This window comes from Centroberyx gerrardi, chromosome 16, assembly GCF_048128805.1.
Source record: "Centroberyx gerrardi isolate f3 chromosome 16, fCenGer3.hap1.cur.20231027, whole genome shotgun sequence".
Classification (NCBI taxonomy): domain Eukaryota; kingdom Metazoa; phylum Chordata; class Actinopteri; order Beryciformes; family Berycidae; genus Centroberyx; species Centroberyx gerrardi.
In genome coordinates this window covers 28,081,028-28,099,645 of record NC_136012.1, presented here as the reverse complement: position 1 = coordinate 28,099,645, position 18,618 = coordinate 28,081,028, and the positions used below count along the sequence as shown (strand labels likewise).

The window sequence follows — 18,618 nt, the reverse complement described above, 5'->3', positions numbered from 1 at the left end:
CGTCTGATCCTCCAACCTGTAACCTCTTCACATTCATTCATTCATTCAACTTCACATTCATTCACACTCACTGAAAACATTTAAAGACGAGCAGTTTTGAAAAGTGAAAATTCATTTAATTCTTTCTCACAGATAATTTTATAAAGGCACATTTATTTTCATGGTGTAAACATGAGGAAGGGTTAACATGGGATGTCGGTGATGAATAAGAAAATTATCAAAGTGTAAACACTCACTTACATTCTCATCTATAACAGCAGTAGGAATCAACGTTCCACATGTATTCAGATGAACAATATTCTGCATCATGGCTGAACCTCACACACTGAAAAAGTGCTTGAATACTTGAATTAAATACAACTTGGTCCAAAGTGCCTCAGTGGGTCAATATATATTAGTGTTGTTTATTTTATCATTCTAAGCAGTACAAACCATAAATTATTACTTAAAATCAGTTAGTAGTTTTCTGAAGTCAGTGGGAACTAAACTAAGCCAGTGTTGTTCGGTTCAGCAGGTCAGCTGAGTTAACTTTACTAAACCTGACCTTTGACCCCGGCAGGTAGAAGAGAGCAGTGAGCCTGGACAGACTCACACATTATGGGACAAAATGAAATGTCAGAAAATGTATTATTTTTCCCCCAATAGAGACTCTGCTGTAATGCTAAGAGGTGTAAAGAGAGACTGTTAGCATGGATAGCCTGTTAGCTAAACCCTGCTGTAATGCTAATTGGTATTAAGAGAGACTGTTAGCATGACTAGCCTGTTAGCTAAACCCTGCTGTAATGCTAATTGGTATTAAGAGAGACTGTTAGCATGACTAGCCTGTTAGCTAAACCCTGCTGTAATGCTAATTGGTATTAAGAGAGACTGTTAGCATGACTAGCCTGTTAGCTAAACCCTGCTGTAATGCTTACTGGTATTTAGAGAGACTGGTAGCATGGTTAGCCTGTTAGCTGGACCTTAAAGGAATAGTTCACCCAAAAATGAAAATTCTGTCATCATCTACTCACCCTCATGCCAGTTGAAACACAGGTGAAATTTGTTAGTCCATATAACACACAGGGAGGTTGCAGCACAACTCCGTAGCAGCCTTCTCCAAAACAACTGAAGTCAATGGGGACCAGTTCTTTAGAGTTCCAAAACAAAAACAGCCAATCACACTGTGAATAGAAAGACCTATACACCATGATTTGTTGCAAGTCAATCAGCTGTAGTTAAGATTTGCACTAAATTATGGTGTAAATATACTGTAGGTGTTTTTGGAGCTCTGAAGAACTGGTCCCCACTGACTTCAGTTGTTTTGGAGAAGGCTGCTATGGAGTTGTGCTGCAGCCTCCCTGTGTGTTGTATGGACAAACTTCACCTGTGTTTCAACTGGCATGAGGGTGAGTAGATGATGTCAGAATTTTTATTTTTGGGTGAACTATTCCTTTAAGACCTGTTATATCTATCTATGTGTTTTTTCCGGATAAGAAGATAAATGTGTGTCTCATGTTAGTGTCCAGTCCTCAGATGGTCAGTGTTGGTCTGTACTGCCAGGAGAGGCAGATCTCAGGTCAGTTCCTCCAGCAGAGGAAGGGATTCAGAAGTTACTTCAGCGGAGAGAAGGAACAAGGGAACATGAGTTTATTCCTCTGAGACTCCAGGAAGGAAACACTTTCCCTGACTGAGAGAGAGAGAGAGGGAGAGAGACAGAGAAAGACACAGAGAGAGAGGGAGAGAGAGAGACAGAGAGAGAGAGACAGAGAGAGAGAGGGAGAGAGAGGGAGACAGAGAGAGAGAGGGAGACAGAGAGAGAGAGAGAGAGAAAGAGAGAGGGAGAGAGGGGGACAGAGAGAGAGAGAGGGAGAGAGAGAAAGAGAGAGAGGGAGACAGAGAGAGAGAGAGAGAGAGGGTGTTGATTAGACATCATGGTTTATGTTAATGGTCTCATGTTAGTTATGTTAAAATCTGTCAGTTAAGACACAAAACTAACCTCTGAGGGATCAATCAAGATTAACTACAGTTTATTGTCTTGTATCCTTCTGTTGTATAATATAATATAATGTAATGTTGTATGATATCATGTTGTGTATCAGCAGTGTGAGCTGAGTCTCACCAGCAGACACCACTCTGGCGTCGGTGTGGGCTTTGTGACGGACGGCGGCTCGCTGGTCTGGACTCTCAAACCACCAGACAGCATGGACTGACAGACAGACAGACAGACAGCATCAGTACAGGATCAATACACCATCAATACATCATGTGAGATTATAATAATATAACCTTTTTTAAACAAGCAAGTCAATTAAGAACAGATGAAGCGCCTTTGAGCAAGACACTGAAGCCTCTGAACCCAACATGGAGCTGAGATGCAGACTGAGATTCTGAGAGGATTCACTGCTTTAAATTACAGAACAAAGTGGCCGTTATAACCGAGGATCAAATGGAAATAAATGGGTTAAGTAAAACAACAATTCATATGTATGTATGTTTGAATTTCCCAAATCAAACATTGCACTGTAACACTGTACCGCTGTCCATCTCCTGCTGCACTGAACACTCTGGCAAAGTAAAAGGCCTCTGAGGAACATTTAGAGGTTCTTCAGACTAAAACCACACAGGAACCCCAGAAGGCTCCCTGAGGAACCCCGTCACGACACCCTGGGGTCCTTCAGTTTCAGCTCTGTGTGTCTGAACTGAAGGAGTCTCCGGTCTCACCTCTGTTCAGCTGTCCGAACTCGCTGTGGAACGCTCCCACCAGGCTGCCGTACCCCGGTGCATCATGGGAGGTGATGGCGGCCTGGAAGGCCTTGCCCCAAACCGCCGGACCACCGGGACGCATCTGGAAGGAAACCAGCTCATACACTCCTGACACACACACACACACACACACACAAGCAAACACACACATATTAACATGTGGTTGGAGGTTTCATGTCGCCTACTGGTACAACATGAGGTCACCACTAAAAACACAAGGGATTTTGACATAAAAATACAAAAAAATGTAACATTTTCCTGACATTTATTGTGAAATACATGTATATCTAATGTGGAGAAATGGCTGACTAGGTGAAAAAGTAATTAATTATTGTGTTTATTGTGACTTAAAGTCCTTGTTGACTAAATGAGACACTTTACAGACTGGATCCTCCAGACTTTACAGATACTGAATGTTGAACTCAGTATTTTTATCCCCAAACTATAAATATAGCTATCGTTATGGAAATGAACTCTGTGTGTTTGTGTCAGCAGACTGATCGGTCTGAAACAACAACCTTCAACACAGTTTCACTGCTGATTTGACCTTTGACCCCAACTGCAGCACAGCAGAGGTTCCTGCTGTGAACCTCTGAGTCAATGTGAGGTTAGGGGGGGGGGGGGGGGGTTGTTGGTGAACGCAGATCGCTGACTCGTTATTTCTGTGTCAAAACAGCAGATATTTCACTTCCTCAAAAGAGAAGGAAGATAAACACAGACGACCGATCCGACAGAGAAGATTAGCAACAGATTAGTGTGCAGCAGCAGGTCACCAGAGTTCACACACACACACACACACACACACACACACACACACACACACACCGCTCAGTTTAGTGACAAAAGTCTCTCTGTAGACTATATAAAAACTACATAAAAAACTAAATATATAAAGGTAAAATGCATGCTAGTGAAATTGCCATCTGGTATTGGCTGATCTTTGGTGCCAGGTGATGTCACAGGTGGTGACATCACCAGGTGGGTTTAGTTACTCTACTGACTTTAAAAAAATACTCAAAAAAGTACAAGTACACAAAAAACGACTCAATTACAGTAATGTGAGTAAATCTGATCACAACCACATTACAGCAGCTTTGGTCCATTCATGAACATTCAGAGATAATTCACGGTAAACTGAACTGAAATCCATGAAATTCCACTTCTAAGAGAGTTTGTCTCGACTCTAAACATTAGAAATCAAAACATTATGAATCAAATAAAATACAGTTCAACAAATCAAACACATTCAGTCATAATGTATGGATTACCATCACATGTTCTGCATCAAACACCAGCTGAAAGGTTCCTTTAACATTTTATGATATTCAGTATTGATAATATATAATACTATGTGGAATCTCAGATATGTGGGAAGAAAAAACAAAAAAAAACATGGAATTTCACAGAATTTCATTGAAATTCCAATTCAATTCCATTTCTGTTTCATGTAGTTTTTTTTCAAATTCCAATTCCAATTCCTCAGTTGAACTGGAATTGATGAGTTCATTCATGAATTGTCCGACCAAAACAAGATAAACTCCGCCCCCTGCTGGTCAGCTGGAGGCGGGGCTTCACTCACCCCCCTCCCTGGGCGGAGCCTGCAGGCGGCTCCAGGGCAGCAGGTACGTGACCTCGTTGTCCTGAGAGGTCAGCATGGGCATCGCCTTAGAGATATACTCCGAAATCCACTGAGGGTCCTGAGACAGAGCGGACCGAACGCCTGCCCGCGCAGAATAACTGTCTGAGAGAGGAGGGGGAGGGGGAGGAGGAGGAGGAGGAGGAGGAGGAGGGGAGGGAAGGAGAGGAGGGGAGAGGAGGAGAGAGAAGAGAAGAGCAGAGAGGAGGAGAGGAGAGAAGATGAGGGAGGAGGAGAGGAGGATAGGGGAGGAGAGGAGTGGAGAGAGGAGGAGAGGAGAGAGGAGAGTAGGGGAGGAGAGGAGTGGAGAGAGGAGGAGAGGAGAGAGGAGAGGAGAGAAGGAGCAGAGGAGAGGAGGATAGGGAAGAGGAGAGGAGGAGAGAGGAGATGAGAGAGGAGGAGGAGAGAGGAGAGGAGAGAGGAGGAGGAGAGAGGAGAGGAGTGAGGAGAGGAGGAGAGGAGAGGAGAGGGGAGGAGAGGAGAGGAGGAGAGGAGTGGAGAGAGGAGAGGAGAAAGGAGAGGAGGAGAGGAGAAAGGAGAGGAGGAGAGGAGAGGAGAGGGGAGGAGAGGAGAGGAGGAGATGAAACTTTAAAGGTCCCATTTTATAAGAATTAAAATGTTCCTCTATTTCAACATATATGATCAAAGATTTTTTATGATGACTCTCTCTCTCTCTCTTTCTCTCTCTCTCTCTCTGTCTCTCTCTCCTCACCATACTTCCAGATGTGGAAGACTTGGTTCAGGCCGCCGTACTCCACGCTCCAGTAGCCAATCAGCTGTGAGTGTGCGGTGCGGAGGTGGATCTTCTCATTGGTCAGCTTGAGGAAGGAGGCGTTCTGCTCCGGACGGATGCAGTAGGTACGGAACTCATAGAAGGTTCCGTGTTCCTGCTGGGGACCGGTGGAGAGTCGCACCCGAGGCTGCAGAGAGGGGGAGGGGGGGGGGGGGGGGGACACAGAGGTGTCACTCTGCCGTCACGTCACAGGACCGGCACCACGCGGCGTGGTGTCGGTCCCACCGGGGCTGCAGTCACCACAGCCATGCCAAACAGTGGAAGGACTCTCTCCATTCAACTTCTGTGGGTTCAGTTCTCCACAGGTCAGTGTGCTGCTGTGTGCACCTGCTTCAAAGAGGAGTGATCAATGTTCAAAAACAGAACATCTCTGGAGAAAATGAGGTGCATGCTGACACCTTGTGGCCAAAGGGAAGCACTGCATGCATTTACCTTACTACAGACCAGAGAACTGTTTATAATATTACTAAATATATATATATGTATATATGTATATATATATACATATATACATATATATATATTTAGTAATATTAGTAAAAGTGACTGATATTGTGTCTGTTTGACTGTATTGTGAGTTTATAGTGACCTGTACTTGTTACTCTTTTTATCTAATAACCTATGGTATCAATATAATATTCCTATAATCTATATAGCCTAACTACAGAGACTTTGCTGTGATATTTGTAGGTCTATAGCATTGTCCCAAAAATGATCATAGGAGTTCCACAGTTCCAAATCATTTTGAACTTGCCACTTGAATTCTCAATAAAATGACAAAATAATCAATTCTATAGTAGGGATTCGAAAAAAAGTAAACTATGCCAATTTAGATTTAATCTTTTCACATGAAGTTTTTTTTCCCCATCTTGCTATAAATTCTCACTAATGTAATATTTGGCCTGCTAATGTACAGCAGAGCCAGCGGAGGCTTCAGGTCACTCATTACTGCAGGTTTCCTATACTGGTTAGTTAATTTTAAACTGAAGGTTTTCCTATGTGAACACACAGTTCAGCCTCTGACCCGCACTCTGCTGGTCCAAAGGTCCAAAACCTCACTAGTACACACAGATAACAACATATACAGATATATATTTTTATGTGTTTGGTGTTTTCACTCAGTCTGTAGGTAATTAGATGAGATGTTAATGAGAGGTTAGTGTGTGTGTGTGTGTGTGTGTGTGTGTGTGTGTGTGTGTGTGTGTGTGTGTGAGTGTGTGTGTGTGTGTGTATCTTACAGCAGACTGTGTGGAGAAGTGGGAGTGTGGAGTCTGTAGGTAAGGTTAAAATAATAATGGGCATATTAATAAAGGTTATTATTACTATTTCACGTGCAAAACTGCAGTAAATATTAGGACGGAGGATCAAAAGTCTGGATTCCTTGACTGTTTAAATCAGTGGATCACACCTTCAGTTTCACAGTCAGGCCTGCTGCAGTCTGCTGCATAAATTAACTCAAACTACAAACTACGAAACCCCCCAAAACCTTTGAGACAAGCCGCCGGACGGACTCACCTGAGCAGCGGCTGCTGTCTGCAGGACCCCCGCTGACCTCAGAACGGAGTTTCTGAGCTTCAACATGTTGCTGAAAGTGACAGAAGTGAAGAGAAGGGAGGAAACGAGCACAGCTAGGAAGTTATCTATGGACCAGAGATCGTCTATTATGAAGATGAATCACTCGAGTAAAAAAAAAAAGTGGGCGTTAACCCTCACCATGCATAGCCGTTACCATAGCGACCGCTCTACTACAGACTTGGAACCGCCACAGAAAAACTACAAATTTTAGCTCTGAATAGTGACAATGTTTTGGGTTTCTTAACTCAGTTGATAATATTTTTTTCTCACCCACAATAAAAAATGGACTGACTCCAAACCACATATTTTCCATTTTATTAATGAAGTTAAACAATTTGGCATGACACTAGGCATGATAAAGAATTAAAAAAAAAAAACCCTTCTATGGCTGTAAGATGATGTAATGTTTGTGAATAGTTTTACCTCTTTTGTGTATTCTGAACTCATAGATGGACTTTTGTGTGTAGTTTGGACATACATTACATACATTTGGCCAAATAATGAAGATAAAGCCAAATCTCACTACTTATCCATTAACACCAATACACAGACAGCGGGATCTGGCCTGTTTCTGGTTCTTGGAAATAGCGTCAGAGTGAGACCTCTTCGTTTTTTCCCTCTCTGGTTGGATAAACGGGAAAATCAACGCAGAAACGATGTGATGGCACGTTTTCTATCGCTCCATTCTTGAAAATAACTTTTTTTTTTTCATTTAGTATTTCATTATACTGTGCTCATATCAATCCTATAAATATTTCTATGTTATCGATTAGTTTTAAAGTTATTTACAAAATCATATTCACAGTTTTGCGAAACGTAAATAAACGACGAGGTTTACGTCACGTCCGACCAGGAAGTAAACGGCTGCCACTGGCGGCTCACATGCGTTTTTATCCAAGGTGAAGCTGTTTACTGTTCCTTCACCCGGGTGAAGATGTACAAACTGCTGCAGCTCTCTGTGCGGGAGGCGGTGCGGGACGCGGTGCGCGTGAGAAGCTGCCGGCGGGTCAGTTTGTCTGTTTCCGGTCTGTCAGACCGGCAGAGGCGGGCGGAGCAGACAGACAGGAGGGTTTCGAACCAGCAACTCTGCCGCGAAACATGGAGAAGGTCTGCCTGCAGGTTTTACAGCAGCCGGAGAGGGGAGAGAGAGCCGAGCTTCAGCTCCACTGTAGACCCGAACCAGGAGGAGCAGTTCGTGTTTCTGGACTGTGCAGAACCAGAACCAGAACCAGAACCAGAACCAGAGGACCAGAAGAACCTCCTGCCTCCCTCTGCTCCTGCTGAACAGGACAGGTCAGCTCCCAGGTACGGATGGGACGGGTGGGACAATAAGCTTAATAAAATAAAATTGTCCCCCATCTCTGTCTGTCAGACAGGTGGGCGGGGCCACGTGTCCCCAAGCTCCTCCCCCATGACTCCTCCAATCTGAGCGTTTTACAGACAAATCTGTAGCAAACAGCTCTTATTCAGTAAGTTAATAGTTTCTCTTGCTGACAACTCCATCAGCAGTGGCTAAGTCCAGCTGGTTGTCGTCTTCACTGTAACAGACCACAGCTAAGCAATTCATTTGTCTGCAAGACGCTGCAGATTGCTTAGTTGTTGTCTGTTAGACAGTGAAATTATGGAGTTGTCTCCAAGGCTGATTGTCAATATGTGTTCTTGTGTCCTCCATGACGCGTTTTATGTAATATCTAACCGCCAAAGCACGATTCCAAAACAAAAGAACGACAGGACGGAGGATGGATAGAAAACCCGGAAGTTTCCCTGCCAACCTCAAAATATCGAGGATGCATCGGATGGAGACAGTGCTGCAGCAGCGTACTGAACTGGCCGTCTGCTATTGGCTGGTCTGTGGTGTCAAGTGATGATGTCATCACCTGTTGTACTCTAGAAGGTGACATCACCTGGCACCAAAGATCAGCCAACAGCAGATGGCCAGTTCAGTACCTACGTTTCACCATTAGGTGTTAGGCTTCAGGTTTGGGTTTGGGAGATAATCTGGTATATCCAGATCATTTTGGTCAAGATAATCATATGAAATGTTCCTCTGTGCTCAGGTCTGCCAGGTCAGAGTCAGAGAAGCAGCATCGAGCTCTGGAGCGTCAGCTGAAGGTTCTGAGCGCCGCCGCCCAGCAGGAGGCGGAGCCTGATGACCTCATCCAGTTCCACGACACCGACTTCCCCCCGGACCCGAGCATCGTGTCGACGTCGAAGAAGAAGAAGAAGAAGAAAGGTTCGGGCCAGCAGAAGATCTACGGCACGCCGGACGTGGACGAGCCGGTGAGCGCCACCTGCTGCTCCGGCTGCGGCGCGGCGCTGCACTGCACCGCCGCCGCCGTCCCGGGATACCTGCCGAGCGAGAAGTACAAGACGCTGCTGCGGGACGGGCGGCTCCGCAGCGCCACCTGCCAGCGCTGCTTCCTGCTGACGCACCACCGGCAGGCGCTCAGCGTCAGCATGTCTAAAGACCAGTACAGAGACGTGGTGCGGCGGATCAAGTCCCAGAAGGCTTTGGTGCTGCTGGTCGTCGACCTGCTGGACGTCCCGGACTCCATCGTCCCCGACCTGCCGGAGCTGGTGGGGACCAACAAGCGGGTGGTGGTCCTGGGGAACAAGGTGGACCTGCTGCCCGGAGACTCGGCCGGCTACCTGCAGCGGGTCAGACGGCAGCTGACTCGGTATTGCGCGGACGCCGGCCTGGGACGGCAGGTCCGGGACGTCCAGCTGATCAGCGCCAAGACGGGGTACGGCATCGAGAACCTGATCTCCAGCCTGCAGCGGGCCTGGGGGTACAAAGGAGACGTGTACCTGGTGGGGACGGCGAACGCCGGGAAGTCGACGCTCTTCAACACGCTGCTGGAGTCCGACTTCTGCAAGTCCAAAGCTGCTGATGTCATCCAGAAGGCGACCATCTCCCCCTGGCCTGGTGAGGGGGGGGCGAGGGGGGGGGGGGGGCAGGGGGTGTTCTGGTTCTCTGGTTTTAGGGGAGAGAGCGTCACACCAAACTAGAGCTGAACGACAATTCAATATTATCGTTTATCATCTTTCAGTGAATCATATGGTGATGATATGGTGATTTGGGGAAATCATGACACACAGTTCTGCTGTCTGAACTGATGAGAACGAGCAGATTTTATTTAAAATTCTGACAAAATTAGATATGAAACATTTTAAGGAATATTACTTTGTTAGTTTAGTTTGACATCACACCTAACATTGCCATTCAGTTCAATGGGATAAACATTAACTTGATTGTTTAATGTGATTTGCACACATAAGAGATATCGTGTCGTATATCTGTATCGAAAAAAATCCTTATGATTATAGTGATATTAATTTCTGCCATATCGCCCGGCTCTACACCAAACCCACTGTGTGTTTCTGGTAGTTTAATGTTGAACTCACACAACACGGCTGAAGAGCTTTTCTGAATCATTTGGCTCCTCTGGTAAATGTGGCGTCGCTAAAATCCACCAAGCAGCATTCAATAAACCTGTCTCTCTGCTGCAGTGCATGCTGGTCTCTCTCCTGCTCCTGCAGTGCATTCTGGTCTCTCTCCTGCTCCTGTGGTGGAGAAACTGGTCTCTCTCCTCTTCTACGATGGATTTCTCCCTGTATGATTGTTGAACGTCTCTCGGTGCAAAATGGCGGCTCTAGAAAGAAGCCCTCGCTCTTTGATTCTGAGGGACTGACACCAAAACCTGACGTTTACCGCTGATGTTTTACATCCTGAAACATTTTCTCAGATCAGACTCCACTGGAGCTGCTGGAGATCGGTTGGCTGAATCGATGTGCAGCTCAGCGGACGGATCCTGTAGTGACTTCATGGCTCGGTGTCCAACAGGCTCCTCAGTGTTTCCTCTCAGCAGTTACAGTATGAACAGAGGAACATTTTAACAGTTCAGTCCGGAGGAGAAAGGGCTTGTTGTCTCTCAGGCGTCAGACTGGCCCGGGACAGAGAGTCTAACTGGATGGAGAACAGACTCTTTGTGTTGGTCAGTCGCTGCTGTCAGAGCGGCCGGCCTCAACGTAAACACACACATTTCTAACATGAAAACTTGCTGTCATGTTGTTAATCTTTGTGATGAAATGTGTTTTTTCTTGTGAAATAACAAAAATATTTGACGCTTCCCACAACGATTAAGAGTGAAACGGCCTGAAAACAGAAACTAAAACTATTTCTTGTGTCAGAGTTCAGCGCTGGGTGAGTTTCTGTCTGCAGTGAGAGGAGAGCAGCATGGCTTCAGTTCTGCATCATGAGGGGAAGATTATGCAAAGCGCTCGGATCAGTTTGTCTCTTAGACTGAGGCAGAGGATTCAGACTGTAGTGTTAGTGAGGTGAAGAGTTCAGGGAGGAAGAAGAGAAGAAGTTACAGTTTCTCCTTTTGTTATGAAACAGTCTGCTGTATGCAATATAAAACATTATCTAAATTACTAGTTTATTTATTTTGATATGGACAATGCAAATGAACATAGTGCAATTTCAACTGGTTACAAACAAGTTGATGCGACTGATGTTCTGCATACAGAGATTATAGAAGATATCAAAGTTACTATTATTGTACTATTAATTATGAAGCTTAATTTAAAGAAGGAGAAATGGAAAGACCAACAAATAATAAAATACAATAAATAAAATACAACAATAAAATAATCAAGTCATTAATAATGAGATGATTAAAAATGCGTACAGCTCTGATTTTGCTTCAGCCAGCATTTAACATTTATATTAAAAATATTAATATCTTGGATGTCTTGCAGTCTTGCAGTGTGAAATTTTACAATCTCCACTTGCTGGGCCCCTGGTTTATTATATAAAGGTATTATCAGACATTTGTAGGTTATATGATGCATAAAACCTAAATTAATACTGTTACTGAAGATATACTTATTGATTGTTTACAGTGTCTTGTCTGCTTATGTATTTGCGTCCAGCACGGCGGCGTGTATCTCACTCCTCTCTGGGTTTTCTCACTCCTCACTGGGTTTTCTCACTCCTCTCTGGGTTTTCTCACTCCTCACTGGGTTTTCTCACTCCTCTCTGGGTTTTCTCACTCCTCACTGGGTTTTCTCACTCCTCTCTGGGTTTTCTCACTCCTCTCTGGGTTTTCTCACTCCTCACTGGGTTTTCTCACTCCTCTCTGGGTTTTCTCACTCCTCACTGGGTTTTCTCACTCCTCTCTGGGTTTTCTCACTCCTCTCTGGGTTTTCTCACTCCTCTCTGGGTTTTCTCACTCCTCTCTGGGTTTTCTTCAGGTACGACTCTGAACCTGCTGAAGTTCCCCATCATCAACCCGACTCCGCAGCGCCTGCAGCGCCGGTCCGAGCGGCTCAGACAGACGGAGGAGGAGCTGCCGCCCGACCAGCTGAGCAGGCTGCAGCACCTCCGCAGGCAGGGATACCTCGTGGGTAAGAGAGGGGGAGGAGGAGGGAGGGAGGGGAGGGAGGAGGGAGGGAGGAGGGGAGGGAGGGAGGAGGGAAGGAGGGAGGGAAGAGAGAGGGAGAGAGGAAGAGAGAGGGAGAGAGAGGAAGAGAGGGAGAGAGAGGAAGAGAGAGGCAGGGAGAGAGGGAGAGAGAGGAAGAGAGAGGAAGAGAGGGAGAGAGAGGAAGAGAGAGGGAGAGAGGAAGAGAGAGGGAGAGAAGAAGAGAGGGAGAGAGGCAGAGAGAGGGGAAGAGAGGGAGAGAGAGGAAGAAAGGGAGAGAGGGAGAGAGGAAGAGAGAAAGAGAGAGGAAGAGAGGAAGAGAGAGGGAGAGAGAGGAAGAGAGAGGAATAGAGAGGATGGAATAGAACTGTATAATCACTACTTGTCCTTAATTCTTTTTAGGTCGTGTTGGCAGGACGTTCCGGGTTGAATCTGGATCCAGAAGTGATGTGATCCAGTTCGACCCTGACAGTCTGGCCTACGGAGAGTATGAAGCTGGAGAGGAGGCGAAGGAAGGTGAGAGAACCAGGAGAACCAGGAGAACCAACAGAACCAGCACTCCCAGTATATTCACTGGGAGGACTTGGTCTTTTACAGTAACGTCCTGCAACAGGCAGCCTGGTCCTGACCAGACTGTTTGACTTCTCTGGTGTTTCCTGCAGTGACAACATCACTGTTGAGGAGGCGGGGCTTGTTGTGATTGGAGCGTTTTCTTTCTGATTCATCTCGTTGTCCAGAGAGATGAAATGTCACCAGGTCGAACATTACGGCTGAATCAGTTTGTTAAAGTTCATGTAGACTGTTGGGCAGAACTGGAAAATGAATGGCAAAATCTTTTTAAAATGACGTGTAGATTCATGTCAGTCCTCCAGGTAGTAAGATGTCCAAAAAAACAATAGAGACAAAATCCACTGGACTTAAAATGAAGAGTTAGTCTTCAAAAAAACATGTTCAACTATTCATTTTAAGTCCGGTGGATTTTGTCTCTATTGTTTTTTTGATTTTTAAATTTTTTAAGTAACACAGATGAGTCCACAGTCACAGTCTGAGCCTCAGTATCACCTTCACCATGTTGTTGGACATTAGGTAAATCAAACGTTTAGAAACACAATCAGATGTTCACAGAGCTGAGGACCTCCAATATGGCCGCCAGACACTGTTACATCACCTGAAACCCAGAGGAGTGGAACCTCTAACCTTAGTGCCCTGCTCTGCTGACAGTGAGTGTGAGCTGTGTATTAACCTGCTGCCTGTCTGTCTGTCTGTCTGTCTGTCTGTCTGTCTCCTCCTCCTGTCTGTCTGTCTGTCTGTCTGTCTCTCTGTCTGTCTGTCTGTCTGTCTCTCTGTCTGTCTGTCTGTCTGTCTGTCTGTCTCCTCCTCCTCCTGTCTGTCTGTCTGTCTGTCTGTCTGTCTGTCTGTCTGTCTCCTCCTGTCTGTCTGTCTGTCTGTCTATCTGCCTGTCTGTCTGTCTCTCTGTCTGTCTGTCTGTCTGTCTGTCTGTCTCCTCCTGTCTGTCTGTCTGTCTGTCTGTCTCTCTGTCTGTCTGTCTGTCTGTCTGTCTGTCTGTCTCTCTGTCTGTCTGTCTGTCTGTCTGTCTGTCTGTCTCTCTGTCTGTCTGTCTGTCTGTCTGTCTCCTCCTGTCTGTCTGTCTGTCTGTCTGTCTGTCTCTCTGTCTGTCTGTCTGTCTGTCTGTCTGTCTCTCTCTCTGTCTGTCTGTCTGTCTGTCTGTCTGTCTGTCTCTCTCTCTGTCTGTCTGTCTGTCTGTCTGTCTGTCTGTCTCCTCCTCCTCCTGTCTGTCTGTCTGTCTGTCTCCTCCTGTCTGTCTGTTGTCTGTCTGTCTCTCTCAGCCTCCAGCCTGCTGACTGAAGCAGAGTTCAGTCACAACGAGCTGAAGGACGCCCGCTGGCTGTTCGACACGCCGGGGATCATGAAGGAGCGAGATGTGAGACTGCTTCTGTTTTACAGCTTCTCTGACACACAATAACAATAATAATAATAATAATAATAATAATAATAATAATAATAATAATAATAATAATGTTACATTTCTACGACTCAAATTTATCAAGGAGAAACCCAACGACTCTGACCAAACCACCAGTCAGCTTCCATTGATTTCTGTTCATCGCTCTTTCTGTAGCGCTCCTCCTCTTCTGTAGTGTCTCTCTCTCTCTCTCTCTCTCTCTCTCTCCCCCTCTCTCAGTTCAATTCAGTCAATTCAATGAGTTTCTCTCTCCCTCTCTTTAACGCTCTCTCTCTCTCAATTCAATTCAATTCAATTCAATGAGCGTTATTGGCATGATGTACATGGTACATAGAAATGAAGTACATAGAACATAGAAATAAAGTAAAATAAAATGAAATAAACTGCATATTCAATACATAGATTCATCACATCTTTCTCTCTCTCTCTCTCTCTCTCCCTCTCTCCCTCCCCCCCCCCCTCAGGTCCTCAGTCTGCTGACAGAGCAGGAAGTGAGGTTGCTGGTTCCCACCCAGGCCATCGTTCCCCGGACCTTCGTGTTGAAGCCGGGGTCGACTCTCTTCCTGGGAGCGCTGGGTCGGATCGACTTCCTGCAGGTGAATCTCTGCTCAGCACCGTTTCACTCTGCTGTCCTTTCACTGACCAGAGCAAACTATTGATCTGCCACCATGTCTTTAACTAACATGACGTTGGAAAGAAAGAGAGGAAACATTATGACCACATTTATGTTCTCGGAGTTTAAAAACATCCAGGTCCAGACTCTCGTTTGAAAGAGTTTTTGGGGTTTGAAAGTTAAAAACCCTTTAATTAGAGAAGGCTAAAACATTAAAGGTGCATTAAAACATTAAAGATTTTTACTGATTGATAGGGTTGTTGATCAATAGATTGGCTTTCCAAACTCATTTTCTGTCCTGAACTCTTTCAAGACTCTTTAATTGATTGTTTTCTGGCAGCTTTTTCTTAAATTTAAATTCCTACTTGGGCGATGCAGATTCACGTGGAGCCGAATCAGAATCCACGGGCTTGAGTTTAACATGGTTGTCTTAGACAGATTCGTGCTATTATTAATAAACACTGTTACAGTTTTGTGTGAAATAAAATCCATCATCCATCTGATGAGTTTGTTAGTCAAAGATTAGAGCTTGTTTGTTTGGTTTTTAATCAATAAGCAGTTATTATTATTGTTGTTTTTGAACCGGTCCTCTGACTGTGCCTCTCTCCTCAGGGAGAGAAGTCCTGCTGGTTCTCGGTCGTCGCCTCCAGTCGGCTCCCGGTTCACATCACCGGTCTGGAAAAAGCCGACGCCGTTTACCAGAAACACGCCGGACACGCTCTGCTGGGGGTGAGCGGGCTTCAGCCGACATGTTTACATTTATCTGTCTGAAGAGTTTCTTCTGAAATGATCTAGCAGCTAGAAAATGTGCTCAGTAGAGCTCAGACCTCCTCATGTCTGACACCTGGAAGAGTTCAGTCTGATGTGAAGGTGTGTGTTGTGTTGAGGTGTGTTAAGCTGTGTGTTGTGTTAAGGTGTATGTTGTGTTCAGGTTCCTCTGACGTGAAGGTGTGTGTTGTGTTCAGGTTCATCTGAAGTGAAGGTGTGTGTTGTGTTGAGGTGTGTTAAGGTGTGTGTTGTGTTCAGGTGTGTTAAGGTGTGTGTTGTGTTGAGGTTCCTCTGATGTGAAGGTGTGTGTTGTGTTGAGGTGTGTGAAGGTGTGTGTTGTGTTCAGGTTCCTCTGATGTGAAGGTGTGTGTTGTGTTCAGATGTGTTAAGGTGTGTGTTGTGTTCAGGTGTGTTCAGGTGTGTTCAGGTGTGTTCAGGTGTGTTAAGCTGTGTGCTGTGTTCAGGTCCCAGTGGGCGGAGCAGAGCGGATGCAGCAGTTTCCTGCTCTGGTCTCTCAGGACTTCAGTCTGGAGGGTCTGGGCTTCCTGCAGGCTGCAGCCGACATCAAGCTCTCCTCCGCAGGTCAGCTGCTGCTGCTTCCTCTTCTTCTTCTGCTTCTTCTTCTTCTTCTTCTGCTTCTTCTCCTTCTTCTTCTTCTGCTTCTTCTTCTCCTTCTTCTTCTGCTTCTTCTTCTTCTTCTTCCTCTTCTTCTGCTTCTTCTTCTCCTTCTTCTGCTTCTTCTTCTTCTTCTTCTTCTGCTTCTTCTCCTTCTTCTTCTTCTGCTTCTTCTTCTTCTCCTTCTTCTTCTGCTTCTTCTTCTTCTTCCTCTTCTTCTGCTTCTTCTTCTCCTTCTTCTGCTTCTTCTTCTTCTTCTCCTTCTTCTGCTTCTTCTTCTTCTCCTTCTTCTTCTGCTTCTTCTCCTTCTTCTCCTTCTTCTTCTTCTGCTTCTTCTTCTTCTTCCTCTTCTTCTTCTTCTTCTCCTTCTTCTGCTTCTGCTTCTGCTTCTTCTTCTTCTTCTTCTTCTTCTTCTTCTCCTCCTGGTGTTTACTGTTGGATGCTTTTATAGGGTGTATATTCTCTACTGAAGGATATTCAGAACTTTTTTGGTTCTAATTTCATTCATTCATTATTTCATTTTAAGTTTTTTTTTTCTTACCATTTTATAGTGTTTATTTGTCTTTAAATGTATCTGCTGTTGTATGGTATGGTATGAAATGTGCTATACAGTATATATACACACACACTCGCCGGCCACTTTATTAGGTATACCTGCTCGTTAACGCAAACAGCCTGCTCCTCCAAACAGCCAATCACGTGGCAGCAGCTCACTCAGTATATAAAGCAGCAGACAGGGTGAAGAGGTTCAGTTATTTGACTCTGAGCGTCTGACTGTCGGTTCAGCAGCTCAGAAACATTTTCACTCTACAGTCTGTAGAGTTTACAGAGAAAACAGCTTGTTGATGACAGAGGTCACAGGAGAATGGACAGACTGGTATACTGTAGTTTGATTGGTTGACAGTTAACAGCTGATTAAAGGGTTTGTTTTCCCGTATACCATAAAATATCTAGCTGAGGAGATTTTAGGAGATTTTTATAATTCAAACCACAGGAATATCAAATCCATCATCATTCACTCAAACTCTGGAGCGGCAGCCTGATGCTTAGAGAAACAAACTCTATTGGCTGTGAAGGTCGCTTAGGGTTCCCAGTGTGAGTGTCTGTAACTGGTTATTAAAGTACTGACAGAGTGGCTGTCTTCCTGCAGGCTGGGTGGCGGTGACGGCGGTGGAGGGCGAGCAGTTGCGGTTGAGGGTTCACGGTCCGGAAGCCGCGGGTTTCTGTCTGAGGACGCCGCCGCTGCTGCCGCACATCGTGGCTCTGAAGGGTCAACGTATCAGGAAGTCCTCCGCGTACAAACCGGTGAAACCCGCCGCGCTGCTGGACCTCCAGGTGAAGAAGACGAAGAAGAAGAAGAAATCAACGTGAAAGACTGCACAGGTTCATATCTATAGGAGTTAATTTATAAAGTAAAGCTGTACGTCCATCTTGGAAAAAAGACTAAAAAGACATCAGTAGTCAAAGTTCATCACTGAAACTTAAAGATGGAAAGTCTCATTTAGTCAAACAAGGACTAAAGTGAAATTAAATGGTGGAGATTCATTTTCATAGAAACCAAATTTTGACGGACTGAGGGAACGCTGCAGTACTCGTGGCTCGACCCAACACACACTAATGCAAATTAAATGCAGGTAAAAGTCTCTAGTTGTTGGTTTTTATAACTCTAACCACAGGAATATTAAATGCATCTTCCATTCATTCAGACTCTGGAGCAGCAGTGAAGCTTAGAGAAACAAACCTGTGGCTGTGAGGGTTGCTGGTTTGAATCCCAGCTGGAGGAGAAAGTGAGAAACACCCTCAACTCCCATCTGTCATTCGGTGAGTTTAGTAGACCATAATGCACCGCTGCACGGCCATTGTGGACCCACCCAGCTCAGCCGGGATTGACTCTGGTGTAAATATACGACTTCTGATTTTCACTGTCTACTTTAGCAGACAGTTTTGCAACCATCATGTGGTCTGATGATAAAAATCTAAAAACTGGCTGGTAAATTAGAAAAAAGGGCTCAACCAAAGTCTTTTGTAGTTTTGTTCGTTTCATCATCCCATCTGAGAAGGAACCAGAGAAAACAAAATAAATGAAATGTACAAGTGGACATTTTCATTTCCAATCCACCAAACTGTTTCCTCATTTTATATTAATGAGGAAAAACTGATGTTCTTGAAACTCCTATAACTCCTTAGTGCTTTAGGACATGGAGTTCACATTAATACCGTCCATGAGTTATGTGAAGACAGGTATGTTGACATAGAAATATTTGCTAATGGATGCATTAATTAGTTTAATTAATGACCTCATTAGCATGTCTGATTGTTTAATATATCATGGTGATTATGGCGGGATATGACGCTCCAGTGCCTCCTGTTCTGAAATGTAAATATGTTTTTCTGTTTGTGATCTTGCCACATGGACAGTAAGAGTTAGTGTTTGTTGGACTGAAACTGAATGAATTTTATAAACAAGTC

At 45.0% G+C, this 18,618-nt stretch overlaps 2 protein-coding genes across 4 annotated transcripts in view; one reads left to right on the top strand and one right to left on the bottom strand.

The window, feature by feature from the left end:
* Nucleotides 1-148: 148 nt before the first annotated feature.
* nipsnap3a (nipsnap homolog 3A (C. elegans)) lies at nt 149-6,800 on the bottom strand. The gene is made up of 6 exons (XM_071909252.2): nt 6,687-6,800; nt 5,091-5,298; nt 4,322-4,483; nt 2,701-2,850; nt 2,099-2,185; nt 149-1,666 (listed from the first exon to the last, which is right to left on the bottom strand). Exons 1-6 carry the CDS (start codon nt 6,750-6,752, stop codon nt 1,590-1,592), a joined length of 750 nt encoding a protein of 249 aa, XP_071765353.1. The 5' UTR covers nt 6,753-6,800; the 3' UTR covers nt 149-1,589.
* Nucleotides 6,801-7,646: 846 nt separating this feature from the next.
* Nucleotides 7,647-18,618, top strand: part of noa1 (nitric oxide associated 1) — a 31,349-nt gene continuing 20,377 nt past the window's right edge. Inside the window, exons 1-10 of one of the 3 annotated variants that reach the window (XM_078289131.1) lie at nt 7,647-8,051; nt 8,804-9,672; nt 12,003-12,155; nt 12,572-12,685; nt 14,017-14,111; nt 14,618-14,749; nt 15,379-15,495; nt 15,999-16,116; nt 17,300-17,532; nt 17,856-17,929. In XM_078289131.1, coding sequence (XP_078145257.1) covers nt 7,681-8,051; nt 8,804-9,672; nt 12,003-12,155; nt 12,572-12,685; nt 14,017-14,111; nt 14,618-14,749; nt 15,379-15,495; nt 15,999-16,116; nt 17,300-17,520 — 2,190 coding nt within the window. In that variant the 5' untranslated portion in view covers nt 7,647-7,680 and the 3' untranslated portion in view covers nt 17,521-17,532; nt 17,856-17,929. Of the gene's footprint in view, nt 8,052-8,803; nt 9,673-12,002; nt 12,156-12,571; nt 12,686-14,016; nt 14,112-14,617; nt 14,750-15,378; nt 15,496-15,998; nt 16,117-17,299; nt 17,930-18,618 lie in introns of those variants that run through there. The other 2 variants (XR_013507250.1, XM_078289130.1) reach the window with 2 other exon arrangements.